We start from the raw sequence: 25820 nt of genomic DNA, 5'->3' as shown, positions 1-25820 counted from the left end.
GGTGGGGGGAGCAGAAAAAACCCTTTAGGAACCTCTTTGAAAATTTAGGAGAATTCTACAGTCTACATAGCTATTTGACAATAAGGCGAAGGATATTTATGTATATTGATTAATAATTTTAATTGGCATTTATAGTAAATATAATTTTATATAAAAAGAAACTAACAGCTGTTTCCTTATTTTGATGTTTATTGTTTACTATTTTATGCATTTGGTTGTCAAGCACTGTCACTTCTGGAATGCTTAATTTATATCAGCTAAATACATGGAGACTTGGTGGTGGCAGTGTACTGCTGCGGATAAACCACTGAGCGGTGGCTGAGTGAGGAGACCTGGCTTCCAGACTCTGAAAAGACTCCATCCAGTTAAGACTTTGGGTCATAACTTTGAGCCTCTGAACTTAGTACTCACATTAAGGATAAGACACAAAAGTCTTTAAAGTCCATTTACATGCAGTGTTTTATGATCATATAATCACAAAACTTTCCTAACATGAGTTTTTTGTAATTCATTTAGCATTGGAAAAGAAAAATTTAGCATATTATAAAATAGAACTAAATGAGAAGAGGAAAAGGTCATACAATGTTTAATTATTCTATACCAGTACTATTGCTTTGCAAGTATTTGTTTTTGAGAATACTTATCAAAAATTTCTTGGCTGACTTTCTTATCAACCAAACAGACTTCTCTGCAATTCTTGCTCAACGATTTAAACTATCAGTGAAGTGGTTAAAAATTCAGTTTAAAAGTATTGGCTTTAACAAGTTTATATTTTTGTTGTCTAACAAAACACAAATGCAGAATGCAATATTCAAGAAAAGGAGATTGATACCATTTAGTTACTCTCAAATAAGAAAACTTTTTTGTTACTATAAAAATATAATTTTATATTACTTTTTAAAAAATTGTTAGGCAGCCAATGAAAAAAATCTGAATTAATAGTTGGATTCTTTTAAAGTATTATGTTAGTTTAAATTGTCCTGAATAAAAATTCTGAACTCATTTGCAGTTTTATCTTGGGAGTTCACCCATAACATAAATAAAGATCCAACAGGATTGCTTTATTATTATCTATGCAATTAAGTAACAATGATATTTTTAACCCAAACCAAGGTTATCTAGATTTATTAAAAGGAAAAAAAATACTGTCCTCTAGTTGGAGAATCTACAGCACGTGATAATCAGCCACTGCCAAGAAAATCAGTGTCCACTTCCCGTGTACAAGACCTGGAAGATGATAGGTAAAGCACTACCGTGACACCATTCTCTAGGGGTCAACGTTGAAGTGGGAGAGGCAGGTCAAAGAGGAGACAGATGAATGTTACAGGCTAAGTCAGGGCACCATCTGCTTTCAACCCTTTTGGTTTGACTTAAGGAGTTTGATTTCCAGAGGGAAAAACAAAATTTCAAATTATAACTTCCCTAGAGAGTGTTTCAGCAGTTTTTAGAGCCTTTTGCATATCATGATTTCTGACCTCACAAGTTGTATTCCTTTTTATCACCTGTCTTTCTATTATATTCAGCAAAGCAATATGAAAATGGGTCTCTTCACTCATATCCCATTGATTTAACCTAAGAGTGTGATTGATAATAAAACTTTGGTCTTTTTAATATTAACTCAAGAAGTTAACATTTCCCCCTAAAATATTAGTTTTACTCAACATTTGTCTTTTTTCTCTTAGCATTTTTCTTTGTCCTCGCACAGTGTTGGTTTCTCTCTTTCCTGTTTTTGACATCGCCATAAGATTTTATTTGGAGATAATACAGAAGGAAAAGCTCTTTTCAAAATCATTAGTGATATGAAACTGTACATCAATAGACAGCAGATCCTGACGGAGGGATGTGGTTAAAAAAACCCCTCTTGGAAATCAATGTTTTACCTACCAGGGACTTTTCGGGGCTTCAAGGCTGTCAGCCAAGAGTATAATTTGCTGTTTTTAGACAAACCTTTGCCAGTCTTAAATTTTAGTTAGACTTATATAGAATCTTTCACTTGAATTTCAATTCTAAGAGTGTATAGTCATGAAACAGTCTCATATTTGAAAGATCAAATCAGATATATTCCTTTAGTTAACTTTCTACTAAAGGAAACTATATTGTACCAAAACCTTGGCTAAACAGTTTCAATTTATCATCTATAGATGTGTCCATAGGGTGCTAAGTATTCACTAGGTTTATTTATTATTGCTCCATTTCAGTTATTTTAACTGAACTTAATATCTACTTAGTAACTGTCTTACTAAACACTATGCCCTCCTTTCACGATTTTTTGACCTTAGACTCCACTTACAACCTCTAGTTATGGCAAAGAACGGATTTGTCGTATTTGTAGTGTGAGGGGGAAAAAAATCCCTGCTATATTAGGTTATTATAATATAGTAATAATAGCAAATCTAAAGCTGTGGTCAATTTACATATTCAAACATGATAACATTGACTTACATAACAATCATGGAAAAGAAACCTTTAGTATTAAGCAACTCAGAGAAAACTGTGAAATCATGGAGCAAAATTTTTGCTCAAGCAGTAATTTGGGAAAATATTCTGGAGGCAGATATTCAGAATAATAAAATCACCAAGAAAAATACATGATATACAAGTTACTTTAGAGATGACATCACCCTTGGAAAGTCTGCGAATTCCCATTTTGCAGGATTGTTGGTGAAAATTAAATGAGATCATCAATACAAGGCAGCACCTAGCACAGTTTTTTGCCCTAGAGTAAGTGCTTGTTAATAAATGTTGGCTTTTGTTAGTATTATAATTATCTATATTCTTGACTTCCTAAGCAAAAAATAAAGCTTAGTTTAATCTAGTCCCAGTAATATTTATTAAACGTGCAAGGTGTGAGTAGTGCACTAGTAGGCCTCACAGAGATGCCTGCCGCGGCCCCTACCCTCAAGGGTGGGAGTAGAGAGGAGATATTAATAAATCTGAGGCAGAAAGGGAGCGCCGTGCGATGCAGTGCAACACATTTCATTTGAACATTATCATCTTCTGATGTGTTTGCAGCAGTTGTGTAAATGTTAAAACCACAAGTAATTATTCTTTCTCTTCTGTCACGTTCTCTCTAATTTGAACTGTCTCAATATTTTTGTTTATAAAAATGACTGAAAGAATGAACAATTGTGTCAATAATGAAGACACCCCCTCATTTTTTAGTAAAGAGACAGCCCCCAAATCGCAAGAAGTGAACAATTAAGTGAGTCATAAATCTATCATTCATTGTTAAGTGGAACTTTTTTTAAGATAGCAAGGTTCCATGTCATTTTTGTGGTGCGATGAAAAACTATCCCTTCAGTAAGTCAGTACTGAGAACAGAACGATAGAGTGCCTTTGTGCATGGGAAACATCAAATTGTCGATTTCTTTCTTATTTGCAAGTTGGAGCCTTTATTCCAAGAGAAGGAACAATTCAAGGATGCATTCTAAATCTGAAACATCTGGCTTTTGTAATAATGTAGTGGAAGCAGCTTGTGCTTTGGATTCAAATCAGAGCTTTCCCACTTACTGACAAGTCTCAGAAACTCCCGGAACCTCAGTTTCCTCATCTGTCACAAATTGGGGTGATAATGCCTGACCCACATGACTTTCAGGAAACATGAAAGTGGTCTGCCAACACAAACCAGCTTTGTAACACAGACTCCAATCTTTAGGAAAACAACTCAGTAATAAGTAAAAATTCTTTACGTCTGCCTCACAATCCAGAGCCCATTGTATGTGCTGAATGTTTAAAGTTCTAGTTGGCAGATAGACTTAATTTCACAAAAGATGCTAAACAAAACACATCTAAGAAACATCAAGGACAAGTGGGGTAAGTAGGAAATCCACGAAGGCTTGGTTCAGCATCAGGGTGACATGGTCAAGCAGAAGAGACAAGTCTCTTTTTAGAACGTCTGCTGCCCTCTAACTGGTATAGCCAAGAATAGTCTTGGCTCGGGTGTATTCTTGGGGTATTTTCTAAGAATACACCACAAAAGGCACTGAGGTTTCACAGGAGTTTCTTCTTAGTCTAGCATTATGCGTTATTATATTATTTCCCTGAGAAACCCCCCAATAGATTGGAGACTTGATTTTATTTTTAAGAATCTGTAATCAGGAGTCTTAAGCTGGATAAGAATCAGAAATCTGATTTGCCCCCATTCTGCAGTAGGCGTATTGAAATTTTCATCATTCCCAGATTTCTGACCTCCAAATGTTTTGTGGTTGCCTTTTCCCTTAGAGCCATCCCATGAAAAAGATCTCCTTTCCCTTCAAAAAAAAAAAAAAAAAAAAAATACTGATTGTGATTTACAACAGCTGAATAACTTATAGTTGGTAGTGCTTTTAACAGTGTTTCAGGCATTCAGGGCAAAGTGAATATAAGACTAAAGTCTAGAAGGTCATAATTTTTTCCCACTAAAAACTATTTTAGGCGTGTTACTTCCAGTAGAACAGTGGGTTGTATGAGCAATTTTACTATGTACAAATAAAATTGCATGAAAAGCTGTAGGTTTATTTGAGACACAAAACAATGTCCTGATATTGAGAACTAACTTACCTTAAAACTTTTAAAAAGTCAAATGTAAAATTAATTGATAGTAGTGAACGTTATCATATATGTAACATCTCTAGTTTAACAAGACTGTATGCTGTAAATATTTTTAAAATTGTTCTGTTGAAAGAAAAAAAAAACCTTAAGTGGGCAAAGCATTTTGCTGAAGTAAAAACAGAAAATCAATACATCAGAGGTTCAGCTGTATGTTCAGCTTAATGTTTTCCTGTGGCAGTTGGCTCCAAATTCCCAAAAATAAGATACCATTAACAAAGTACTAAACAAAGTAATTTTTATAACCTGTGTATGAGAAATTATTTTCCAGATATCTAATAGTGGATACTATAAAATACTGGGCGTTTCCCTATCATGTTGAGTGGTTCTGATGAAGCTGGTCTCTTAAATAGACAGTAGGTAGGTAAACATCTTTACCCTCTATTACAGGGGAGAAGATTATTGACTAAAGTATTACCAAATCTACCTTTAAAAGCATACTTAATCATCCACTCAGAATAGCACGCTGAAAGTTAAACAGCTGCTCTGGCATTTAGTGTAGCTGAACCCAATATTTCCTATTTGTAAATATTTATTTATCCAGAAGGAGACTAGAAATATGGTTTGGAACATCACCATTCTGTGCCCCTTATGTAAGTCCAGTGTCTTTTGAACCAGAATTGCTATTTTTGACGCCCAGGTTGACCACGTTCCACATCACTGCTGACTTAGGAGGCCCTTTGAGTCTCATGTCCCTGGTCTCACCTTTTGTTTCCTTTCTTCCTTTGTGTTCCTGTAATTTTTGGATGAGGTTTGACAGAGAAGGGTTTTCAAAATCTCAGAGTATGACCAGTTCCCAGGAGCAGGGCCGTGTTGTGCTTCAGAGCACGGACTCTGGACACACTGCTGGGTTCAAACCATGGCTCAGCCAGCTGATAGCTGTTTGACGTTGGGCAAGTTACTGGACCTCTCTGTTCTTCAGTTTTCTCTTTATGTAACGCAGGGATACTCTTAGCACCTCACAGGGTTGTTGTTTTGAGGATTAAAGGTGTTTTATATCCAGGTATAATAACAAAACATTGCATAGGTGCCTGTACTGTTCTGGGCACTTAAGATGCATGCTTGATGTTGTTAATACTATTGGTAATTAGTACTATATAAAATGCTTGCTGTTGTTAATATTGCATGGTCGTGTTGGTGAGCTGCCTTGGGAGAGTAGGTGGGAGTCTCTGATTCAGATGACTTTTATGCTTCTCTCACACTAATGAAATCATTACTTAGCATGTGAAAACCAAGGCTCAGTATAGTTGAAGGAACTCTAATGGAGACCTCATGACTAGGAACTGGATTTATCTACTTAATCCTCCTTTGTCCTCGATGCCCATCTGCCTTGTAAATCTTCCCAACTCTGCTGCCTCATTCAGGCCTCATTCCTCATGTGTTCCCTGGCAGATGTGTCCTAACTAGCTTCCTTATAACCGTCTAACTCTGTAATGTATCCTTTCCACTGCCACTATTGCTATTTTCCCAATACACAGCTAACGATGCCACTTCCTACTCACAAACAACTTTGGCTGTTCATTTTCTATGGTATAAAGTTTAGTAAAAGTTTATTATAAAGTCTACAGTAGAAAGTTAACATGATCTGAGAGGCTTGTGTTAGCCTAGCCTACTTTTTCAACTTCTGAAAACTGCATCCTCTGAAATGATCTATATTTCACCTTCATAGGAATACTCATCCTTCTCAAACAGTCGTGACTCTGAGATCTGTCATGAATTCCCTCTCTCCAGGAAGTCTGTCTCTGAACCACCTAATAAAATCCTGTGCACTCTTTTAATTGCCACCCTTCTACCATTCTTTTTCCTAGGATATCATGCAGCCCGTCTTTTGGTAGAAAGTTCTGTATGAGTAAATTATTATTGAAATTCATCTTGATATAGAGACAACCTATGGCAGTAAACACTTGACAGTGTAGAAGAAAAGATCCAGCATCTCAGAGTTTTTTTTCATTAGGGAAAATTTCTACTTTGCGTCTACTGCTTGCAGTTAGCTAAGGTAATGTGCTTTGAAATGATTAACAGGTGCAGTAGATGAAAAAGAAGCTTTAATTAAGTCTCTATTAACAAATTTAGTAGGTGGGCAGTTGCATGATTTTCTGACTTTTATATTATATGGTTGATAAACAGTTTGTCTCAGTGGTGTACTTGGTCATCAGTGTGTAATCATTATCTGAAATAGAAAATGTTCTCAAGTAGCATAAAGAGGAGAGACCCTTGATGTTTGAAATTAGCAAGTTACACATTATGTTTTCAGTTCTCATCCCACATTCCCTCCGTAACTTGACTTTTAGTCCCGTTCCTGAATAATTCTAATTTTTCCAGCATAATCTGCATATGTGTTTTGTGAGCATTTGAAACCCTTAATGGACTAGTGCTCTGTGTAGTATTAGCCTCCAATTATGCAGGATTTTGGAGGAGAGCGAGTTCAAGGTGGGCTGAGGTTGACTGAAAGGTATCATGAAAGCACTGGGCCTTTGCCGATCCTTAAAAATGAATTTGAATTAAACAGGAAATCAAACACTGCCAGTTATTGAACTGCTAGAGCAAAGACTCAGGCTTATTCAGAGGATGGTGAGCTTGGCCGTGGCCACTGGAAATTAGGTTAGCTAGACAGAGTGGGTCAAACTATGCACAGTTTGGAGAGCCAAGCCAGGGCACTGACCCACTAGTGTTAAGTATGATCTGAAAAAGGAACATGAGAGAAGCAACACTTGAGAAAGATTTTTAAAGAAAATCTTGGGCGTGTACATTAGGTTTATTATAACACATATGCACAAAAATTTGCATACAGCTTCAAGGAGCTCACAATCTTCCTGCAGCCCATCTTAAGGCCTGGTGAAGAACCCTTCAACTAGAGACCAGGAACCCAAACGGGGGGTTATGGCAAAACCTAGTCAAATGGCAGCAAAAGCCTAAATTAGGATGGTGGCAATGGAAATGGAGAGAGACATTTTTGAAGAAAAGCTAGCAAGATTTGGTAACTAATTGGATATGGAGTTGGAAGAGGAAGTGGGAATGAATAGTCAAAGATGACGACTTGAGAGACTACAAAAACAGATTGTGCCAATGAAAAAATTAGCCTTGGTCCATGAGGACTAGTTTCTGTTTTGTGCTTATTAGATTTATATTCTTGTATTTATAATTGAAAGTCCAGGAGAGAAAAAAAAAAAAGTGACATGAAAAGACTCATAATGTCTAAACATCTAAATAAGAGAAAGTTTCAGAACTTCGGGCTCAAAGAGAGCTACATACTCAATTGAGCTCTGTGAGACAAGGCAAAATGTCCTCCTCACAACATCTTAAGCCAGGAATATGTTCTTTGAATTTACAACTTCTTAAAATAGGAGTCAATTTAAAAAAAAAAAAAAGAAAAAGCAGCAAGTGTTTTCAAGTTAACTGGAAAGAAAAAAATTTTTTTCTCCTAACACCACATTTGAAGTTTTGTGTATTTACACTAGTTTTAATATGAGTGTTTAGAAACTTGTAACCAAGAGAGGTAGATTCTATTATCCTTTATGCAAATTATATCGTGAATGCTTAAATTGTTTTATGTGAAACAATATTTTTAATCAAATGAAACGATAAAACAAATGAACTCTAAAGTTGGTCTGTTCTTCGTTTTCTTATAATCTATAATCAGGAAATCCATTCACTCATGCTTTATAATTTTGGGGCTTTTAAGTGGTCAGGGGGATGTGACATCTGCATGCAGTCACATCCAAATTGATAATTGTCCCAGGCGGAGGGTAATTTTAAAACATGAAGAAAGGTGGAATCTGTATCTCAGAAGGTTATTGAAGGGTGGCGGTTCCCACCCCCCGACCCCTGACTTTGAAAGACGCTGTTCTTTTGGGCGAACTCATCTTAAGGTAGGACAGCAGCCTCAACCAAGGCCAAAGCGTCCTGAGCGGGGAGCAGGCCGCGGCTTCCGAGCCGGTTTAAATGCAGGCTCTTCTTAGCAGTAAACCACACGAATGTATTCATCATTGATTTTCAAATGATAGGTTTCTATATCACTGGTTTAGGATCCACAGCCTCACATTCCTGAATCTATATTATGCCAAAAGAATAACAACTTGGTGGCTGGAAACAGAAATGGTTATTATACGGCTCCAAAATGCTAGCTGGCACAATATGCTAAAAACAGCAGAAACTCACCGGTAAAAGGCAGAATTTATTTGTTCTCAAAAATAACTTTATGCTCTAAAAATATGAATCTAAGAAGTGTCATCGTGGTTCAAAATATTTTACCTTCAATATGTAAACACCTTAAAATATGTGACTAATCTTCTAAAATGGCATAATTTCCAAACAACAGGAAATATTCCAAGGGGAAAAATAGAATGCTTTTCAAATCAGTTTTTTAAGTTTTGAGGCATCTATTGGGTGAAAAACTATAATATATGTTTGCTTTTTTTTTCCCCCTACCGCTGCCCCAAATCATTGTTTAAAATGTGGGCAAAAAGGGGTAAGCTTTGTTGGAATTTCTCAGCGTTTACTGTAGAAGATGTTTGTTTTTTTTTAATTTTAAAAAAAAAAGAGCTTTTCTCAGAGCCTCCGTGCAGCATTTCCATTTTCGCACACTGGCCCAGTGCTCGTCATATCACAGGACAACACATTTCATAAAGCGGTTTTACTTCCTTTTAGCAAAATAACTCCTCCATGCAAACCAGTATCGGCATCTACGACGCCGGGGTTTTAGTTTCTTCAGATCTGTTCAAGCTTCATTGCACTGCTTAACTGACTTTTTTCCCCCCTTTCTTTTGAAATTACCCAGCTAATTTTCCATTTGATTGTTTATTTAAACCAGATCTCACACAGGCTTAATAGATAAGTGACATAGGCATTCAGGGTGTCTGTCAGTCTGAGCTTCAGCTGACAGGAAAGTAGAGAGCAAACTTTGTCTTGGTTTTCTCGCTCCCTTTTTATCCAGTGGAATCTATTAATTAAAACTAAAGCCCTAGCATAGTCACGATAATGATTCAGTAAGACACCTTAAATATAAGACTCCTGTGAGCATTCCATTTGATCAAGCGTTTTTCTAAGTGAACATATCCTTTGTTTTTCTCCTAGTGGAAAAAGGTAAATTGCATTTGTTTCATATAATAACTTTTGCCACAGAAAACAATCCAAATTAACTGTAAAATAATGTTTTGGGCTTTTGACATATTTAGCTGGCTTTAGAGAATTTAGCTAATTTTCTTGAAGTTTTATTATAGAAGAGTAATTTACATACAAATTCAACCAACACTTCTTAAGCAACTACTTTATACTTGACACGCTTTGGGCGAGGGGTTGTTTGTTTTATTTTGTGGGTTTTTTCTTCCTGTAAAGTGGAGAATTTTATGCATAATCCAATTGACAGATTTAATCTTGTAGTTATTTGTTATATATTCAGCCCGTTTATTCATGCATAAAATGAGACAAGTAAATGAATGGGGTATGAAGACCCAGTGTGCTCTACACGATGTGCCTCAAATAGATTCTAATTCAAAAGATGTGCCCATAAATATCTCCTGAAATATACCTGGCCTTTGCCTTCCCAATTCCTCATCATAGCTCAGGTCATCGTAGAAGTTTCCAGACTGGATCACACTATCAGGCCTTCCTAATGACAGAATATCCCAATACCAGTAGATCTCTCTGTCCACTTAAAGGCCTGTGTTACCTCTGCTCTGCAACCTTCAGGGGTCTGCATTTCCACCATTTAAACCCAAGGCATGTTAGCCTGGAATTCACAGGCTAAACTTCTGTGGGTTCCACAGGCCAACCCTCCATATTCCTTCAGGGTCTCTGACACTCCCCTCTTTCCATGGGTTCCCTTCTCACCAGGAAGCTCACAGTGTCCCTGACCATCCTCTTTTCATTGCCACCTTGGACCTTTCCCAGTGCCCGGTCACAAGCCCAGAGATCTTACTGTCTCCTCTCTTTTTTCAAGACTCACATCAGTTCTTGCCTCTTCCATGAATCTTGTTTGGATAATCTGTTCCCTCCTGGGAACCCAATAGCACTTAATCTGTATTGCTCTGTGGCACCTCACCCCAGGCTGCCTTGTCTTGGTGCGTATGTTTCACGCGTGTCTGTATTGGATTGCCACAAAGGGACTGCAGGGCCTTTGAGGACCGGGGGCTTGTCTCTGCATCCCCACTGGGTAGCACACAGTATCATTCGTCCTGGGGTAGTAGATACTTGTGTTTTACAATAATGATAATGATGACAGTAACAACGAGGTTTGACTGTCTCCTTTAGAGAGCTTTAGAAAACAACTGCCTAGGTTTCCAGCACGGGTTGTTGAATCACCTAGGTGGTTTCTGTTATTCTCCAGTCAGAGATGGTAGAGGAAGCCAGCAGGGGACTTTCTGGTTCAGCTCAGGTTGCATCGGCTCCCTCTGCAGCTCTGCCTGTCACGGGACAGTATATTTTGAATTATGAGAAATGGACGCCTTCAGAGAGCCATTTATCTGTTAGTGGAGGGCTAAGCATCGGAGACCAAAGAAAAAACCCTTTCAGGACGGTTCCCACTCGATGGCTACGCCTGTGCCCTGTGCACCAGCACTTTAGTGGAGGCACCATCCCCTCATTTCAGCTCCTGAGAAGGAGTCCTGCTTTCTGAAGTTCTGTGTGAGCAAGAAAGCAGGGCTTCAGGTTCGTACACTGAGCTTAGTGAGGAGAGCAAACCAGATGGAAGAAAGCCATAGGGGGAAATCGCTCAAAGACAAGGGGGACTGAATAGCAAAGCGTGTGAGAGGCTGCTACCCCCTCCTGCATGTCCTAGAAATTATAGTCTTGCTGGTTTGCCCTTTGTTCACGTAAGGACACACAGATACACAAAATAAAAGCCAAATCGTTGAACCGAAAGAGTGAGTCATGCCGGCCAGGCCTCCGCTGAGCTAGTCAATTAAAGTGCAGGACCAATTCAGTGCTTTTCTTAGACCCTGAACGACTGACTGTCTTGACTTTCTTCCCCAAATTTTTTTAATAGAAAAAAAGTATATGCTGGTTTCTGGGCAAGTTGCTATCTATTAGGTCTCTTCTCATTAAGAGTTTTTAATCTTCCTTCAGAGGAATGTTAAATAACGGATTGGGTTACTGATGTGGAGGCTGTCAGTCATCCTGTGAACTTTCAATGTACGTTATTGGCTCACCCTGTTAATCCTTTATTCTTAATCTCATGTAGTGTATTCTCTAGAAACATTTTTTGAGTCTAGATTTTCTTTTTTCCTCAGTGCTCTCATTGTTTTGTGTTAACAGGGAACGGGTATGGCAATCCCCGAAACTCACCAGGTCTGCTGGTCTCACCTGGTAACTTGAACAAGAATATGCAAGCAAAATCTCCTCCCCCCATGAATTTAGGGATGAATAACCGTAAACCAGATCTCCGAGTTCTTATTCCACCAGGCAGCAAGAACACGATGCCATCAGTGGTAATGTGAAATTACATTTTAAATAAATGTTGATGTTTTGTATATGTTTTGCTATTTGTGTACTTGTCTAACTTTATGAATTACTCACATGCTCCCAGAAAATTAACACGTCAGTGCTGTTGCTGGGGCCCTGTTGGATTTAGCTATTATTTCTGGTAACTAGTGTGCATTTTCCCTTTTCCGTGGAAAAAAAGAACCAACATCCAAAAAACTCCAGTATAGGGCTGGTGTTCTGGGGCAGAGAAAACATTTCCTTTTAAGGCCTTCAATTTATAATTAGAAAAAAATCATTACCTAGTACTCTGCTAATGGGACATATGATTTGATTTGACCAATGGTAGAACCACACTCACAGAATGAGGTATTTCATAACAGATTTTTACAGTATTGAACTAAATAAGTATGTCCTTAAGGTACTGACAATGAAAAATCTTTCTCAGAATTCCTAAATGAACTTTCTCCCGTTAATTAGCAATTCTTTTCTTAGGTATATTGCAATGATAATGTTTAATGCATCACATGCCTATGCACTGCCTCAATTCATCTTTCCAAATATGCATTTTATGCCAATAGTTACCTCTCAAAAACAAATTGTCTTAAAATTCTAGGCGTTTTGAGAACAAAGGTTATATTTTTATTTTACATCAAAAAAAAGTTGTGGCACTTATAAGAATAAATAAATATGAAATATAAATAATATCCCTGGAAGCTATCATTTTTCTTTCTCCTGGGTCTGCAGGACTAAGGTGAAGATAATATTGTGAGACCACATTCAGCAACAAAGAGACTTACATCCGTGTTCTCCAAATTAGCTTTGCTTAAGAGCGAGAACATTTAAAACCAAGATTCAGTAGACAGATTTAGATCATTCTGCAAACACGTTTTTTTTTTTTTCTTTCTCTGCTCTGTGGCAAGCTTCAGGGTAAAACAGTCCTGCAAGCTGATTAGTTTATTATGGCACAGTGCAGATTAATTTTGAATATCAACCCCCCAAAATTCACATGATGTGCAACATTCCCTTCGGAAAAGGCTGGATAAATAAAACCTCCCACAGGGCCACAGCCAAGCCGTGTGGGCCATGCATGGCAGGCTGTCTCTATCAGCAGACTTATTCCAAGTCCCTTAAAACTGAGGCTTTCCGCAGGGTTTCTGGTGAGCCATCCGTCAGGTCTCTCACTGGCAGCCAGGTGCGGTTTCCCCCCTCCTCCAGCAAGTGGGGTTTCAAAGTACAATCTTTTTTTTTTTTTTTTTTTCCCTTAAAATGTGGTGGTGAAATAATGAACGTTGAGACACTGACCTGTGCTGAAAACTGGATAGATTGTCTTCATGTTTGAGACAAACAGCTCATTAAAGAAAACAAAGAATGTCTTTGTAAGGAGTTATCTTTAGAGTCTGAGTTTTAAAACTGTTTAAACTGTTGTGTCTATCGGAAGATGCTTCTCCTTTTGTTGAAAAGATTTTGCCCAATTATAAATATTTACAGACACTAATTAATAAAACTCCTTCCGCATGCTCTCAGTCTGAGGATGTCGACCTGCTTTTGGTAAGTGGTGAGGGTGCTTGGCACGTGCAAGGAGAAACCCAAAGTGACTTGTTAGGTGGAGGGGTAGCAGTAGTAAAATGGAAAGATGTCAGGAGTTAGTGTGTGTCAATATTGATTATATTTAAATGCCATTCATTTCAAGTATCACTCATAGGTGAGATATCAGGTTATCTATTTTTCTGTGTCAACCTCTGTAAGTAAAGGCCATGTTTTCAGTTTATTTTAGGATTTAATTTATAGTAAAATTGTAACAAACAAAAATATCCTTAGTTATTTAAAACCATGAATATGCTTATTTTTCTAAGAATTAAATTCTCAAGATACTTAAATTTATATGAATTTTTAATCTCCTTGCTCTAAGGAATTAAATATATACGTTAGCTGCTTTGCCATCTAGTTTGAGGGAAGGTTAGAAGAATCTGAAAAAAAGTGGTCAGAGCACCACCTGCTGGTCAAAATATAGCATGAACCCTCTACCCATCTGCTCTGGTGTGTATAGAACTGAGCATAAAAACCACCATGGTTGATTTTAATTTTTTTTAATTTGCATTTGAATAAAAACTGAAACAATAGAAGTACAGTATACATATTTCATCAGTTTTCAACATAGTCTGTTTTTACCCATAATAAAGCTATGGTACTTGTTACTAGTTCAGTTGCCTAGGAGATACTGATGTAATGGGTTACTATGGCAACAACTGGTCTCTTGAAGGATTGTAAATGATAGGGTTGGCAGAGTTCATGGAGACACATGTTAAATGATTAATTTCATGAAATTTGTACCAAGTTCTCTTTATGTGCAACACTAATACTGAAATCTAGTATTTTTAACTCTTAAAAAATTCTATAAGTAATATCTTTTTATTTACTTTAAAAGAATCAAAGGATAAATAACTCCCAGTCTGCTCAGTCATTGGCTACCCCAGTGGTTTCCGTAGCAACTCCTACTTTACCAGGACAAGGGATGGGAGGATATCCATCAGCCATTTCAACAACATATGGTAACGGTGAGTAGTTTGCCATGTTCAAATAATACATTAAATACTTTTTATTAAAAAGCAAGACGAAAAAGATATTACTCTTTAGTCTGCTAGGAAGCTTTATTTAATACCTGTGGTGTCCAGAGGACTATACCATTACCTATTCATTACTAAGACAAAGTGAATATCCACATGTTTCTTTCTTAGTGAGCAAAAGTTTTATTAACCCAACCTGAATTCAATATATAAGAACAATTTCAGGAAAATGAGCTATTGTTTCTGTGATGTAATAGAAAGCTCACTTTCTCAAGGTTGTTTAAAAAACATTTCTAGGTCATCAAATACTATGTACCTACTTGTGATACCAGATTGTAGTTCTAATAAACTAGAATTGCAGGCTGTATTACATTGAAGTTTTCACGGAATACTTAATATTTGGTATATAGTATATCTCTTTTAAATTAAAATTGTCCCTAATGTTTTATCTCCCTCCCTTCCGCAAATAAAAAAAAAAGTATAACAATCTTTAAATAATACTAATAGAATATTTTAAAAATTGAAAATGATTATTCTATTCACCATTTGATAATTTCCAAATTGAATATTTTCCCTGACTCTCTTATTCTCTTCTCTAGAGTACTCTCTGAGTAGCGCAGACCTGTCTTCCCTGTCTGGGTTTAACACCGCCAGCGCTCTTCATCTTGGCTCGGTAACTGGCTGGCAACAACAACACCTACATAATATGCCGCCATCCGCCCTCAGTCAACTGGGGTAAGCAATATTACTTCTTTCATAATACACTTTTAGAATGCATTGGTAAATGACAAATGGCAGTCTCTAACTGTGTGCTCTAATGTCCCTTTAGAGGATGTAAAATTCTGCTTTATCAAAATCGGAAAGTTTAATACCTTTCAGGTAGCTTAAATATTACTTTCCTTCTTCTTTATGAGGAGGGGGAGCTCTGTGATAATAGGGTATGTTATTTCCCAGTTGTTTTAGGCTGTATTTGTTTCCACTTCTGTCAATGATAAGTTTTTCTTCAGTTAGGTTTCCACATAGTTCATGTGGGACATAAGAAGACATTTATAGTTATTAGTTTTTTAAATTTTTGAGATATTTGAGAATCCTTTTCACTTAGCATAAACCACATAGTTCATGCCTAATGTAATGAACATAGCCTAATGCCCAGAGGGTCAGCTATTCCACTGATATACAAACTTCATATATTTATAATGTACTCATAATATAGTTGTATATTCATACATGTATGAATGTAAATATATGTATATGTACATACATACACTAATTATCTAAATTTGGGTATAAAAATAATTTTTGTTGTTTTCTGAAGTCAGAAGATGTCTATTTCTGCCCCCTTGTGGTACTTTTGAGATACGTCTTTATTATAGAAATAACTCCTGTCATTTATCAATAGGAAAGTTCAAATCTTAAAAGGCCCGGAATTCACAAATAATACTACTTGTAAAACCTTTTTTAAGTTTAAAACATGAACCAAAGACATGACTTTCAGTTTAATAACTCCAACACTTCAATTAATCTTCAAAAGAAATTACTAGGAAGATATAAAATACTTAAAGATAAACCGTTTTTATATTTTTATATTTATATTTTAGAAGAGTGGGGTATGCCTACCCCACTTTTACTTTTCTGCTGAGATGTTGGTTAAAATAGTTAGCTAGTTCTATGTTCATATTCTAAGGAGACAATGAGAATAAAACTCTGATTAGAATAAAAATCACTGATTGATATCACAACTTCTCTCTTACTCCGCTCCAGCCCCACTAGCTTTCATGTGGAATTGATTTCACATAGATTACTGCTCTGGTTGTGGAGTCTTCACCCATTTACTATTTGCTTATATGCATTTTACTCACTAATCACTATTGTTGAAACTCTAAGCTCTCATGTAAAAAATAAAATAAATTCACTTGACACTGTTGCTCTGCTTTCTTGAAAGATTAACTTTGAAGATATGTTATATACTGAACAGCAACAGAATGTCTCTTTTCAGAATAACATTTAAATTTTCCCAGAAATGTTAACTATCCAGATAGACATTTATGGCAATAACTTTTTCAGGCAGTTATCACTAAGTACATCGTATCAACCAGGCAATTTTAAAATACATACACGTGGCATTGTACTTCTGTGGTTCGGCAGTGAATCCACTGTTCGTGCTTCTTGTCAAAAATAAAGGTAGCTGTTTACTTCTCATTTTTCACAAAATTCATCCATTATAGGACTGACTTTCCTTAGAAATTATTAATGTCAAAAGCCATATTATTTTCTCCGACTATGGCTTTCCTTTCAGTAACACCCGATAATTTGCATTTTTACATAGAAAACACATGTATTTACGTATTTTAACTACACTACAATTTTTAAATTCTCTTCTATTACATGGGAAGAACGAAATTCTCTGCTGCCTTTAATAGAGGCTTCAGTAAATGAGAAAGAAGTGACAGCCCTGGACTAGAGAGGAACTGAATTACAACAGCCAAGGATGAAGCATTTTGTTTAATTCCAGTTTCTTTCAGCACCAATTCTCATGGTGCATGAGTTGACTCTGAGTTTAGTCTATGTGTTTTTATTGCACTTAATCACTTCCCTTATCCCTCAAATAGATACCCCTTCCAGGCATTCTAATTTTAGCCCGCCTGCCTGCCTTCCTTCTTTCCCTCCTTCCTTCCTTCCTTCCTTCCTTCCCTCCTTCCTTCCTTCCTTCCTTCCTCTCTCTCTCTCTTTCTCTCTTTGTCTCTCTGTCTCTCTCTCTCACACACACACACACACACACGCAGTAGTTTTCATAAGGAGATTCCTTCAAATGAGCTAGCCTATGCTCACACAATTAAATCTTAAAAATAAAAAGAAAATCCTAAGTTGTAACATTTATGTAAAATAAATTATATGAGCTACCTTTATTCCTTACAATGTAAATCAGTTTTTAAAAACTGATATTTTTCCAGGCCAAAGTAGTCCCAAATGCTTGTGTGGTGGATTCACATTCTTTCGGATAGATACAGTGTTCAAAGCAAGAGTAAAATATCTTTCAGCTCACCTAAGTAGAAATTCCTCGCAGCCCAAGAGGGTTGCCACAATTCTTTCTCAAAATTAAAGAAGTATGAAAGAGCTCTTCATATTTTGTTCATAGAAATACCTTTAAGTCCTTAAAGCTATACTGTTAGCACTATCTAGTATCTGATTTTATCTAAGCAAGTTAGACGAACAGCATAAACTGACCTATGTAGGGGGCAGAGCAGACTGGCAGAAGGAACTTGCCATCAAGAGTTAGCAAAAGTCATTCGAATACTAATATTTGAGAAAATGACCCTCAAATTTTTTGGTATTTTTCTCCTACCACCTAAAAAAAAGACAACCTATTTTCTAGAAGCGTTTCCATCATCGTCCTTGTTGATGTGGGTATTCAGTACATACTGAGAGATGACTTTAAGTAAAGATGATTTTTAAAAGGTTAGGTTACATATAGTTTGATAGTCTAATTTCCAGGCGGGGGCAGTAAGAAATTTGAATAAAGCTATCCAGTCATGTTTCATTTCTCAACAATATGGGGAAGGTCGGTGTTTCCCCAGCTGGAAGGAAGGCATTTGTAGTAGCTGGGAGCTTGCAGCAGGACTGGATATGGGAACGTGCATATCTGGCTTCTGTCTCCCCATCCACCTCCTCATCACCTACACATAGGAAGTATCTCACAATTATCTGTGTCTGTAAAAATTTTGTTCTCAAGAACAAGTAGACCAACATGCTTATATCTGAATCTAGTATATATACAGCAAAGTGCTGTTAATGCTGCTTTTTCAAGAACATACTTCTTTGATCATGGAGACTAGCCAATTAAACTTCATTCTGTTTTGAATCCCATAGCACAGTATAATGAAGCTGAATCTAAGATATCACTTACAATGCATTACTGTGGATTTAGTGTCCCCAGAACTACTCAGAATGCTTCATAAACGCTTTCACTGTCAAATGAAATGCCACCAACTAAGTTTATCTTATCTTAGGGACTAGCCTATTTGTTTGTAGGAAAGGATAAACAGTTAGTGTTGTATCTTTTGTGGGGAAGAGATATAGCAAAATCTATACAAGCCAGCTGACTTTGGGAAATGGAGTGAATAAGTAGAAAAAGCAACTTCCAAAAGCTGCATTAAAGAAACAGCATTTTGATTATATTATTTTTTCGCTCAGTTTATCCAGATTAACTGCTTATACTGGTTCAACTCACCAAATTTTTTTTTTCTAATTTTCCATGTCACCCTGCCTCTGAATCTAAATGTCAAAGGGCAGGCAAAAGTATTTATTGATATGCCACTTTATTTTCAGACCCCTAATTGACATTCATTATTAAACAGTTGTGTGATTCATAGTAGAAGCATTTAATTAAATTTTAGTGAAATAGTCTTCCTTATCCAGAGCCAGGAAAATTCTTTCTTCCAGAAATCAAAAGATGATTTCCTGTGACATCAAAATGAATCATTAAGTAACTCTGAACCAAGATAAAATAGTCCACCATTATGGATCCTTTTGAAATACAGGTGTTCCCCTCCTCGTTTCAATATCTTTTTGATTTAAAGATTATTTAATTAAAAGTCTTAGAATATTAGTGTACTAATATACAATGTAAAATAAAAACAAGAAATAAATAAAAGTATAAACAGGTGATTGAAAATTATATACACTCAATGTGTAGTATCTTGATATAAATGCTAAGACAGCTTTGATTCTGTAAGCTCATAAAAGAGAGAGAAAGAAAGCCTTATTAGGGAAACAAACAATTCTCCCTTATGTTATTCTCGACATTAGCTCATCTATTAATAAGAGAAGGAAAGTAATCCTTTGCCAGTAGGTGGTGCTTTTGTATAAAACATCACTCAGAGATAAACTCATTTCTAATTTTGTTATCTCTATATATCTTGAACCTGAATTGCATCTTCCAAAAGCCCAGCCCTAAGTTACTCCACTTTTTCCTCTGAAATATATGCCCATTTTCTCACTGCTTATAGTGACATTTTTAATACCATCTAATTCTCTCCATTGGAAAGTAACATAATCACATACATGAGTAGGTGGGTTTGCTTTCCTGTTTAAAATGGGTGTGTCCGTATGAATGATTCTTTACTGTGACTCTCCTCAGTAAAAGAGATTTCTGTTCCCTCTTGACAATATGGACAAATAACACTGACTCTAGCCGTGGATGTCAGTGCACTCAGAATGTAAGAACAGTACAAGCATCTTAAAATTGATGTCAGCAATATTACTATGGTTTATCCTGATCAAAGTCATTGTGATTGCTAGTCTACACCTAAGAGCTTGATGCTTTTCCCTCCAGAACTTACAAGTATCTAAATTCTCCCACACCTTGGAAGAAGGGCAAGTTACGCTCTCCTGGAATAAATGAGGATTAAGGGTTATAAACCCAGTAAAATCACACTAGATCCTTTTTTACAACAACCTTTCCTTAGGCAAATCCAGAGTCATCAACTAATGACAATGATGAATTAGAGGAGTGGTCTTAGTATCCCAGCAGGGAGAGACTAGCAATAATAATATTGAGGTAATTGTGGGGGAAAAAACAGTGTTTTCATCCCATGTAACTGAGAAAGGATGAAGAAAGTCAAATTCTTTCTCAGTTTTAGTGGGATAGGAAGTCTTAAGTGTCTTTAAGCCAGTACTTAAAATTTCCTTCCCCGTCTTTCCCCATCCCAAGCTTTTCACCAGAAACGGTTATAGGTAGCATTTTATGGATTCTATTTATTTGAAATTTGAACTCTCTTCACTTTCTCTGAAGACTATGCAACTTAATGTGCATATTAAATTGAGGGAAACATTTATATCCATAATAAGCTCTCTGCAATAATTTTCAAACACAGGCATTAGTAAATCAAAGAAGTCTAATTCAGAACCTAAGCCCTGTATTGTGAGGTCTTGGATTACATTTTGGAACTAGTCTAGGGAGAAATTCCGTGGACATAGAAAATGCTTTTTCCAGCGTGTCTTGTTAAAACCTTCCTGAACCGGTAACCCGGACATTTAGGGAGGCTGTGAGAGACTAGGGGTATGATTCATGAGGCCTGGACTAGTTGAATGCTGGAATTATTACGGGGCAAATCAACAAAAGCATCCCGATTGCTCTAAGAAGGCGATGCCCCCAGGTGCTTTCAAGCACGCTCTCCTCCCTCTGGGCATGCTCTGGTGTCGATGCAAATCTTTAAGCTGATGTTTTATGTAATTGTGAGTTCCTGGGGGCTCCAGGCCTCCTCCATCTGTAACTGGGTTTCCTTTCCTCCTACAGAGCTTGCACTAGCACTCATTTATCTCAGAGTTCAAATCTCTCCCTGCCTTCTACTCAAAGCCTCAACATCAAGTCAGAACCTGTTTCTCCTCCTAGAGACCGTACCACCACCCCTTCGAGATACCCACAACACACGCGCCACGAGGCGGGGAGATCTCCTGTTGACAGCTTGAGCAGCTGTAGCAGTTCGTACGATGGCAGCGACCGAGAGGATCACCGGAACGAATTCCACTCCCCCATTGGACTCACCAGACCTTCGCCGGACGAAAGGGAAAGTCCCTCAGTCAAGCGCATGCGACTCTCTGAAGGATGGGCAACATGATCAGATTATTACTTAATAGTTTTTTTTTTTTCTTGCAGTGTGTGTGTGTGCTATACCTTAATGGGGAAGGGGGGTCGATATGCATTATATGTGCTGTGTGTGGAAAAAAAAGTCAGGTACTCTGTTTTGTAAAAGTACTTTTAAATTGCCTCAGTGATACAGTATAAAGATAAACAGAAATGCTGAGATAAGCTTAGCACTTGAGTTGTACAACAGAACACTTGTACAAAATAGATTTTAAGGCTAACTTCTTTTCACTGTTGTGCTCCTTTGCAAAATGTATGTTACAATAGATAGTGTCATGTTGCAGGTTCAACGTTATTTACATGTAAATAGACAAAAGGAAACATTTGCCAAAAGCGGCAGATCTTTACTGAAAGAGAGAGCAGCTGTTATGCAACATATAGAAAAGTGTATAGATGTTTTGGACAGACCCGGCAAAGGGTGGCCACGGTTAAATGTTAGGAACACATCAGGTCACCTAACACCCACCCCGAGAACGCTCACAAACCTGCAGGCACATCCTTGGTGTATGGCACTCATGAGAAAGGATCGACGACCATTAAAAGAGGACCATACCTATTTTTAAAAATGTGGAGTTTGAGGGCTAACGTATTTAATTAAATAAATAAATAAATCTGGGTCTGCATCTCTTATTAAATAAAAATATAAAAATATGTACATTACATTTTGCTTATTTTCATATAAAAGGTAAGACAGAGTTTGCAAAGCATTTGTGGCTTTTTGTAGTTTACTTAAGCCAAAATGTGTTTTTTTCCCCCTTGATAGCTTCGCTAATATTTTAAACAGTCCTGTAAAAAAACCAAAAAGGACTTTTTGTATAGAAAGCACTACCCTAAGCCATGAAGAACTCCATGCTTTGCTAACCAAGATAACTGTTTTCTCTTTGTAGAAGTTTTGTTTTTGAAATGTGTATTTCTAATTATATAAAATATTAAGAATCTTTTAAAAAATCTGTGAAATTAACATGCTTGTGTATAGCTTTCTAATATATATAATATTATGGTAATAGCAGAAGTTTTGTTATCTTAATAGCGGGAGGGGGGTATATTTGTGCAGTTGCACATTTGAGTAACTATTTTCTTTCTGTTTTCTTTTACTCTGCATACATTTTATAAGTTCAAGGTCAGCTGTCAAAAGGATAACCTGTGGGATTAGAACATATCACATTGCAACACCCTAAATTGTTTTTAATCCATTAGTAATCAATTGGGTCAACTGACATCCATTGTATATACTAATTAGTTTCTTTCATGCTGTTTTTTTTGTTTTTGTTTTTGCATTTTTATCAAATGCAGGGCCCCTTTCTGATCTCACCATTTCACCAAGCATCTTGGAATTCAGTAAGTGCATACCCTAAACTTGCCCATATCCTAAATGATATGGTTGGTTTTCAGCCTAGAATTTGATAACGCTTTTAAGAAATATGCCCAGAATAGAGAGCTGTGTCGGGGCACATGTCCTGCCAATATAGCCCTAGAAACAAGTGATATGGAGTTTACTCTATGCATGAGTTATAAATTCCCACAGAAGAAAAATGTGAAAGACTGGGTGCTAGATAAGAAGGAAGCAGGTAAAGGGATAGTTGCTTCGTCATCCGTTTTTAATTATTTTACCTGACCCTTAACAATCTTGTCAGCAATATAGGACTGTTGAACAATCCCGGTGTGTCAGGACCCCCAAATGTCACTTCTGCATAAAGCATGTATGTCATCTATTTTTTCTTCAATAAAGAGATTTAATAGCCATTTCAAGAAATCCCATTAAAGAACCTCTCTATGTCCCTTTTTTTTTTAATTTTCAAAAAATAATGATGACTCTTGTCTAATATTCGTCTATAAGGGATTAATTTTCAGACCCTTTAAAAAGTGAGTGCCATAAAAGAAAGTTGATATATATTGTTTAAAAGAGATTTCAGTCTAGGAATGATTTTCTCTTGGAATGTGAAGATCTGTCGATTCATCTCCAGTCATACACATTGACATACACAGCAAAGAAGATAGACAGTAAGAGCGACACTGCTATATCAGGTGTAAGACATTTCTTATCCAGTGTTTTCTTTTTCTTGCATAGTTGCTATGTGTTTCCCATTGCAAAAGGCTGCCGCTGGGTGGCAAAAGCCAAGAGACCTTACTAACTAGGCTATATTTTTCTTAACTTGATCTGAAATCCACAATTAGACCACAATGCACCTTTGGTTGTATCCATATAGGATGCTAGCCTGCCTTGTACTAACGTTTTGTATACTAAATCAAACAAAAAAAAATCAATCATTTCATATATCCCACTACTCCAGGTATCCATGGAACATGAAAGAAAAACATTTATGCAGAGGAAAAGCAGAAAATCATCCCTGAAAACACACACACACACACACACACACACACACACACACATTCACACATAGGGGGAAAAAAAACTGAGAAAATCATTTTCCTCGCCATAAATTTGATCCCATTCTTACAACCCATGCTCATAACTTGATGTGTACAAAATATGCAAATGTCACAAATGTTCTTTGTCATTTCAAAACACTTTATCAATAACTTACCAGTGGGTGGGAAAGGGTCATTATGTGAAAATACGAAAAAATAGCCATATTAATTTTTTACCTGCAATTTGCCTCAGCAAGAAAGAAAAAGTGATTTTCTAATGCTGAAGATAAAGTAAGCTAAAGTGCCAGCAGAAGCCTTGGCTATTTATAGCAGTTCTGACGATAGTTTTATAAGAACATGAAAAGAACAGAATCACTTGAAAATGGATGCCAGTCATCTCTTGTTCCCACTACTGAATTCATATAAAGTGGTGGCAAGATAGCAAAGGGATAATCTGAGAATTTTTTAAAGATGATTTAATGAGAAGAAGCACAATTTTGATTGTGATGAGTCACTTTCTGTAAACAATCGCTGTCTATCTTTACCCTTATACCTTATCTGTAATTTACCATTTATTGTATTTGCAAAGCTAGTGTGGTTTTGGGTTTTTATCATGGTAAATCCTTTGTATTCAGGAGTTTAGGGCAGAGCCCTGAGGGAATGTTATTTTACATAACCCATCCTAGAGTAACATTTTAGGCAACATTCTTCATTGCAAGTAAAAGAACCATAAGTGGCATTTTACACAGCTTACAAGTATTGTTATATCTAATCCTATTTCAGAAGATGTTTTGGTAATATTAAGCTTAAATACTGGTAAAACTGATGCAATATACGCAAGCTGCACAACCTGTATGCATTGGTGCGTGGAAGGCTGTTCATTTCAACCTTTTTTAAAATTGTGTTTTTTAGTAAAATGGCTTATTTTTTCCCAAAGGTGGAATTTAGCATTTTGTAATGATGAATATAAAAATACCTGTCATCCTCAGATCATTTTAAGGTTAACTAAGGTGAAAATTTTAAAAAATTCCAATACACTTTCCAATACACTTTTTAGAAAAATGTCTGCCCTCTCACACTTTTATGTATTTATTTTTCTTACATACCCATCTTCTAACTTAGAGATAGCATTTTTTGCCCCTTTATCCTTGTTTTTGTTTTTTACTCCAGAGAGTAAATGCTTTGTATTTCTTTCTTTAAAAAAAAAAAAAATTTTTTTTTTTTAAAGAAGAAGCAGCCACTCGAACCCTCAATAAATGCTGTTGCCTAAGCATGGCGTACTTCATCTGTTCCCGTTTGTGCCATCTGCTGTGATGTCATCACTTATATGGCGTTAATTTCCTGCCACTACAGATCTTTTGAAGATTGATGGAATACTGGTGTCTGTTAGAATGCTTCAGACTACAAGATGTAATTAAAGGCTTTTCTTAATACGTTTTAACCAAAGATGTGGAGCAATCCAAGCCACATATCTTCTACATGAAATTTGTCCATTTTGGTTATTTTCATAATCGGGTATTGCATTTTGCCTTCCCTGTTCATACCTCAAATTGATCCATACCTCAGTTTAATTCAGAGAGGTCAGCTAAGAGGCGGATTCTGTTGTGGTTTGAATGCATTACCAGTGTTCTCTTGGAGCGAAGCAGCCCTGGGTCACTGTAGGCATAGGACTTGGATTGCTTCAGATGGTTTGCTGTATCATTTTTCTTCTTTTTCTTTTTCTGGGGACTTGTTTCCATTAAATGACAGTAATTAAAATAGCTTGTAAATGAGGGCATACAAGCATTTGCAACAAATATTCAAATAGAGGCTCACAGCGGCATAAGCTGGACTTTGTCGCCACTAGATGACAAGATGTTATAACTAAGTTAAACCACATCTGTGTATCTCAAGGGACTTAATTCAGCTGTCTGTAGTGAATAAAAGTGGGGAATTTTCAAAAGTTTCTCCTGCTGGAAATAAGGTATAATTTGTATTTTGCAGACAATTCAGTAAAGTTACTGGCTTTCTTAGTGATGCAGTGTCTGTGGTGCATTTTTTTAATTAATGTTTTGCTGTTTAAATTTATTCCACTTTATCATGTTTTTTTTAAAGCAGCTTCTCCCACAAGCACAAGTGAGCTTTCTCAGTTTTCAACTCAAAATACTCAAAAAGAGGGGTATTTGTGTTTTGGGGGGAGGGAGAGTGTGAATTATTTCCCTGCTTTTGGGGTGATATATGTATCCAGCCAGTGTGGG

General features: G+C 36.6%; 1 protein-coding gene across 18 annotated transcripts in view; it reads left to right on the top strand.

The window, feature by feature from the left end:
* The window catches only part of MEF2C (myocyte enhancer factor 2C), a 165351-nt gene extending 139752 nt beyond the window's left edge, over window positions 1-25599 (top strand). For 15 of the 18 annotated variants that reach the window (XM_082377766.1, XM_082377753.1, XM_082377759.1 and 12 more), the window contains 4 exons: window positions 11839-12011; window positions 14432-14561; window positions 15170-15305; window positions 20866-25599. In XM_082377766.1, coding sequence (XP_082233892.1) covers window positions 11839-12011; window positions 14432-14561; window positions 15170-15305; window positions 20866-21187 — 761 coding nt within the window. In that variant the 3' untranslated portion in view covers window positions 21188-25599. The remainder of the gene's footprint in view (window positions 1-11838; window positions 12012-14431; window positions 14562-15169; window positions 15306-20865) is intronic. The other 3 variants (XM_082377760.1, XM_082377762.1, XM_082377761.1) reach the window with 1 other exon arrangement.
* The last annotated feature ends 221 nt before the right edge of the window (window positions 25600-25820 follow it).

The sequence above is a fragment of the Balaenoptera borealis genome, assembly GCF_965194805.1.
Source record: "Balaenoptera borealis genome assembly, chromosome: 2".
Classification (NCBI taxonomy): Eukaryota; Metazoa; Chordata; class Mammalia; order Artiodactyla; family Balaenopteridae; genus Balaenoptera; species Balaenoptera borealis.
This window is presented reverse-complemented; position numbering and strand designations above follow the sequence as displayed.